The sequence below is a fragment of the Atta cephalotes genome, assembly GCF_000143395.1.
Source record: "Atta cephalotes unplaced genomic scaffold scaffold00037, whole genome shotgun sequence".
NCBI classification, from domain to species: domain Eukaryota; kingdom Metazoa; phylum Arthropoda; class Insecta; order Hymenoptera; family Formicidae; genus Atta; species Atta cephalotes.
The window spans coordinates 2,433,125-2,439,404 of record NW_012130101.1 but is presented as its reverse complement, the minus strand read 5'-3'; the positions used below and the strand labels follow the sequence as shown (position 1 = coordinate 2,439,404).

At 37.1% G+C, this 6,280-nt stretch overlaps 1 protein-coding gene across 1 annotated transcript in view; it reads left to right on the top strand.

Annotated features, from left to right (window-relative positions):
- LOC105621842 (DEAD-box ATP-dependent RNA helicase 20-like) overlaps positions 1-4,416 on the top strand; it is a 24,034-nt gene extending 19,618 nt beyond the window's left edge. The window contains exons 2-3 of the mRNA XM_012203281.1: positions 1,925-2,398; positions 2,782-4,416. Coding sequence (XP_012058671.1) covers positions 1,925-2,398; positions 2,782-4,416 — 2,109 coding nt within the window. The remainder of the gene's footprint in view (positions 1-1,924; positions 2,399-2,781) is intronic.
- Positions 4,417-6,280: the final 1,864 nt, after the last annotated feature.

Here is a 6,280-nt window from a genome sequence, read left to right as displayed (position 1 = left end):
AAATAAGAAATAGTAGAAAAATTAAAAATTTTTAGTTATGCATGCGTGTATATGTTCTATATATATATATATATATATATATATACACATAAAAATTTTTCATGTTCCGTTTTCTAGAGAAAAAGTTACATACCCTGATCGATAACCTTAGGCCGCTATTTCATTTGTGCGTTTTCGTCGACAAATGTACATAGGACAGAGAGGTTCTTGGATCTCTCTATCTTGTAGCCAATCAATAGCCTTGAAAAATTTGTCGTATGACAAAAACGTGCAAATGAAATAACGGTCTTATGCCTGTTCTACAATAGAGTCGCAAGTTGTAAGCCATAAGAAATTGGCCAATCGCAGTTAAGTGTGAGAAGAATAATCGACTATAATTGGTTAATTTCTTACAACTTACCGCTTATGACTTTATTATAGAATAAGCCTTATCGTGATAAAGACATGTGGGATAGAAAAATGCCGAAGAGAGCTGATTGACTGTTCGAATCACGTATCCTCTATCTCGCATGCTGATTTCCATATCGTGTGATTTCACCCTAATATTAAATTTATCGTACGATAAATCATTTTTTTTCAAGTATTTCAAGTCTTGATTAGAAAACACAAGAAAAAAAATTAGATCTCTCCATTCTATAGTCAGTCAATGAACTTAAAATCTTTGTCGTACGACAAACAAGTCTAGGGGATCGATTCTGTATCTTCAAACAAGATGAAAATTACAAAAGTAAAGCAAATTTGTTAGGTGTTGAAATTATCAGTATTCTAATAAATTCGCTCACTTTTGTAATTTTCATCTCATTTCAAGATACAGAATCGATTCCCATCTACATAATAAGTGTTTTAAGCTTTAAGCTGTAAGAAATTGACCAATTACAGTCGAATACGAGGAGAATAATTGGCCTAAGATTTATTCGCATCGCAAACTCCAACATGCTCCAATATACTCCTACCACAGCTCCTACTCTATCAAGCGCGTTGAAATGAATAAGAGCTATTATGCTGGTAGGAGCATATTACAACATGTTGGAGCACGCGACGCGTGCCTCAACAAACCTCTAGTTTCCACTGAGGGTTAAGCCAGATCAGAATATAGAAACCAATCAACAGTCGAGCATTCCCCTGTCGCTCGACTGTAATTGGTTGGTTCTTACATTCTGATCCGGATTAAATCCTCGATTTAAACCATGCCTATAATTCATTTTTTATGGCTTAAGATTTAAAAATCTAGATTGTAGATCCGGGATAATACCAGCAATATTTAAATCTTAAGCCATAAGAAATTCAGCACTTTCAGCACTTCTATCTTTATTTTACGTCTAATGAACTATAAAGACAGAATAATAATTGTAATGTTTTCAGAAATAAATTAAGATCCGAATGTTTAGTATTCAGATTATCAAATACAAAAAATTTATATAAGAATGCACGTGCAGGGGTACATAGTTCGTTACAATAGAGAACAGGAAATAAATATTATATATCCAGTGAACGAAAGGGGGAGAGAAGAGCGCGTCACGCTCTAGTAACTAAAACTAAAATGATAAAAAAACTAGCACGAAATATCACAATAATTATAAACGTTTAAAGCGCGTGAACATTCAAATCGAACGCAACCACAGTCAAATATGAAAAGAAGAATGGACCATGATTGATCAATTTTTTTAATACTTAAAGCTTAAGTTTAACATTCTAGTCCTGTAAGCTTCATCTTCCTTCTTTTATCTTCCTTCCGTATATAAATTCTAAAGTTTAGTCTAATTATAGAGTTTTAGTTATTGTAGTGTTATGTTTTAGAGCGCACTCCTGAGTTGTAGAATCAGTGTTAATCAGTTGAACAAATAAAAAGATATTTGTACGAGAAATGATTTAAATAATAAGTTAATCTAAAAAGATTTTTTTTATGTGCTGCTTTTTGATGAAGGTTTCAATTTTTAGTTACAGATCTAGAGGAAATCGAGATCATGGCAACCGTAATGGAGGGGTTGGCGGAACTTATTGGAACAGTCAACAGCAGAGTCAAAAAGAGTTTGGCACAAAGAAGCAACAAAATCACAAGAAGACTCCGGGCGATTTACTGAAGAAGCCTAGTTGGGATTTGGCAAATTTGCCCAAGATAACGAAGAATTTGTACGTTCCTCACGTTAACATCTTGAACCGAACACCTGACGAGATCAGCAAGTATCATGCGGGCAAAGAGATTACTGTTAAAGGCAACAATACGCCTTCTCCCATTCAAGCCTTCGAAGAAAGCAACTTTCCAGATTACGTGATGGAAGAGATCAGGAAGCAAGGTTTTGCCGAACCCACTGCAATTCAAGCTCAGGGCTGGCCAATTGCACTCAGCGGACGAGATTTAGTCGGAATTGCTCAAACTGGTTCCGGGAAAACTTTGGCTGTAAGTATAACATCGATTAATTGAATTAATTAAATTGTAAAAATTGATATAACATAATTTGAGTAAAACTATTATATTCAGAATCGGTTACTCAATCGGTTAATTAATCAAGAAAGGTGTAGATAGAAAACTTTAGGTCTGTTCTTTATTCCTACATTCTCTAAACTGGTGCAAACGTATACTTGTTTTACTTCAACTTATTGTATTGTGTGCAGTAGTTCAAAGAGTGCAGGAATCACTGAGCGATTAGTGAGCGATTGTCATTATGAATACACTCAATGTAAATAATCAAAACATCAAATATTTTAACAAAAAGCGCATTTTTTAAATGCATTTTTTAGATGCATATTTGTTTATTTTCATTGTTTTTTTTTTCATTTTAGTATATCCTTCCGGCGACGGTGCACATCAATCATCAGCCTCGTCTCAGTCGAGGTGACGGACCAATTGTTCTGATTCTCGCTCCCACGCGCGAATTGGCTCAACAAATCCAAACTGTTGCACGTGATTTCGGCTCGTCCTCATGCATTCGCAACACCTGCATCTTCGGCGGCTCGCCGAAGGGGCCTCAAGCTCGTGATCTTGAACGCGGTGTGGAGATCTGTATCGCAACACCTGGTAGACTGATCGATTTCCTCGAGAAAGGTACCACAAATCTGCGCAGGTGCACATATCTGGTTTTGGATGAGGCTGATCGAATGCTGGATATGGGTTTCGAACCACAGATACGCAAAATCATCGAGCAGATTCGACCTGATCGGCAAGTTCTCATGTGGTCCGCCACTTGGCCCAAAGAAGTGCAAGCGCTCGCCGAGGATTTTCTCAGTGATTATATCCAGATTAATATCGGGTCCTTGACTTTGGCGGCCAATCACAACATTCGGCAGATTGTTGAGATCTGCCAAGAACATGAGAAGGAAATGAAACTATCACAATTGTTACGCGAAATTGGGACCGAACGCGGCAGCAAAATGATCATTTTCGTGGAAACGAAGAAGAAGGTGGACGATATAACGAAGACAATTAAACGGGAAGGCTGGTCTGCAATCTCAATCCACGGCGACAAATCGCAGCCGGAGCGCGATTACGTTCTATCGGAATTTCGCAACGGGAAAACTATGATCTTGGTCGCGACAGATGTAGCAGCACGCGGCTTGGATGTCGAGGACGTAAAGTACGTTATCAACTTTGATTACCCCAACAGCTCCGAGGACTACATCCACAGGATCGGCAGAACCGGTCGCTGCCAGAGCGCAGGCACTGCCTATGCTTACTTCACACCGAATAATGCAAGACAGGCGAAGGAGTTGATCGCAGTGCTAGAGGAGGCCGGTCAAGCTATAAACCCACAATTGGCGGACATGGCAAATTCTGTCAGGAATCAATACGGCAAGGGACGGCAACGGTGGAGCCACGTACGAGGCAACAAGGATAACATTTCTCACGGAAGTCCTAGAAACAACATTAGCCCGACAATAAACAATTGGCAGCATATGTTGCAGGCGAATCAACAACAACATCACAACCAAATGGTTCAGGAGAAAACCGTGGCACGTGGTCATCAGCGCAACAATGGCTATCAAGTTAATCGGCAGAACAATTATCAACCACAACATTCCTATCAGCAGCAGCACCAGCAACGACAATCCATTACTGGCTATCAGAACAGCTACCAGGCGACTAACAACACATGTCAACCTACACATCAGGGCGCTACTAGTGCGCCCAGATACCAAGGCAGGACTGGATACCAGGGTAATCGTTTCCAAAATAGGCAGAATGGCTTCAGCGGCAATCAGAGCGGGCCCAATGTTTACTCAATGCCGCCGCCGTTCATGATGCCGTCTAGTGGACACGCGGACTCTGGGATTCAAAATCTTGTGAACAACAAGTTTTTCCAGACCAACCGACCGCCGCCCAACGCTGGTGCCTGCGCATACCAATCGATGGGCTACGGCCAGTTTCAGGCAGTGCCGCCGTACGGCTATCCGTATCCACCCACGCCGGTGCAGCAGTGACGCCTTCCACGATGCAAGACCATCGGGGTACGGGCTAAATGAAAAGTAAGTATGTCCCGCCTATCGGGCTTTATTCAATCGCTCTTACGTTGAATAATGGATCCAATTTATTATGATAGACTGTCGATAAAGATAAATTAAGGCTGCGTTCCGAGAGCGCGCGTATCATTACTATTGTGTCATTCTATCTTTATTGTTCAAAACAATGAACATAAAGGATGGAATCATGCAATAGATCATGCTGATGAGTGATCTTTACATCTACAATCCTATCCCTTCATCTTCTCTGTTAAAAGGCAATATTGTAATTAATATGTACTTGTAAACAAGACGCGTGCAAGTTTGCGAGCATCAAGAACTGTATGCAAGAGAAGAGAGTGTAGAATTTTTTAAATTTAAAAATTCCACGCTCTAAGCAAGAACGTAGTAAAACGCAAATTTTTACTTTTACAACACAGATGTGATCACACTCTTGAATATGATAAAATAAAATGCGCGCATAAGAATGTACATATGAAGATCAATCTTTGAATGATTTTACTTTTCAATGATTTTATCTTTACAAATCTGTTCAAATACGAACACGATATAATCTCTTAATGATTAGCATTATTGATGAGAATGATGCTCTAAACTCATGGTTTTGCATCTTTTTAAGCCAGTACATTCTTGGCATGTGGAGATTATACACATAAAGACTTATAAAGCGCGCTCTCCGAACACAGCTTAGAAGCAAAGTTTTATTTTGTAATTTGCTATATTTTCTGAGTTACATTCGCGCACAGCGCTTCAAACAATTGCAATCTCAGGATTTATGCTTTGGAAATTTTAACACCTTCTAAGAAGAAATTAACTTTGTTAATAAAAGAAATTATCTAAACTTTTTTATACTCTTTTTTTAACTCGAAAAAGATTCGAGTATAAAAATGTGCCTTTTGTTTGAATGAAATAACAACCTTGATTTTTTATTTCCCGTTAACACCGACACCTTAATGTCGGCAGTCTATCATATTATTTTTAATGTAATACTTATTCTCATTTTCTTTTTCATTTATTTTTTCTGGAATAGTGCCCAGTCGATTTAACAATTTGAGTTCAATGTTGAGATATTAAGACGCATGATAACTCGCGTCACTGCCAAAACTTGGAAGCGCACAAGAAACTCGAGATTGAATATAGGGTGTGTTATTGCTTTTGTTATTGTATTAAATTATAAAATAATTGTCGCAATTACATAGGCAAACTTTCAAATCTCACTTCCAAAAATTTGGCATTTTTTTTTATTTGATATCGAATTATTAAAAGCATAAAAAATGTATATAAAAAAAATATAAAATTATTAAATTGAAAAAGTTATTACTTTATAAATGTATGTACTAAATTGTTTATTTATATAAATCACATGAGATTATTTTATATTAATTATTTTATTTATGGCATGTATATAAACATATATTTTTTGTTGTATTCTCTTTTTTACTTAAGAAGCTTGACGAATTAAATGGATTTAAATTGTTAAATTGGCAGAAATAATTAATGTATTAATTAAGAAATGCATTGATCGGCACATTTCAGTTTTTCAAATTCTATATGTAGTATTAGCAACGTTAACAGAGCGTACACGTTATAATATCGATTCTAGATGTTAACCATCGCGTTGATGGTTCACGAATCCCTCTACTCTATAACTGAGAATAAATAATAATCCTCTTATGCGAGTATTATTGTAGCAACATTATAAATGCTTTTTTCCGAAATGCACGAAACATATAGAAGGGGGTGGATTAAGACTATATATCAGATCTACTAATTTATAATTTATTTATATATAGTTCGCGTGATTACACATACGCAGAAGAAATAC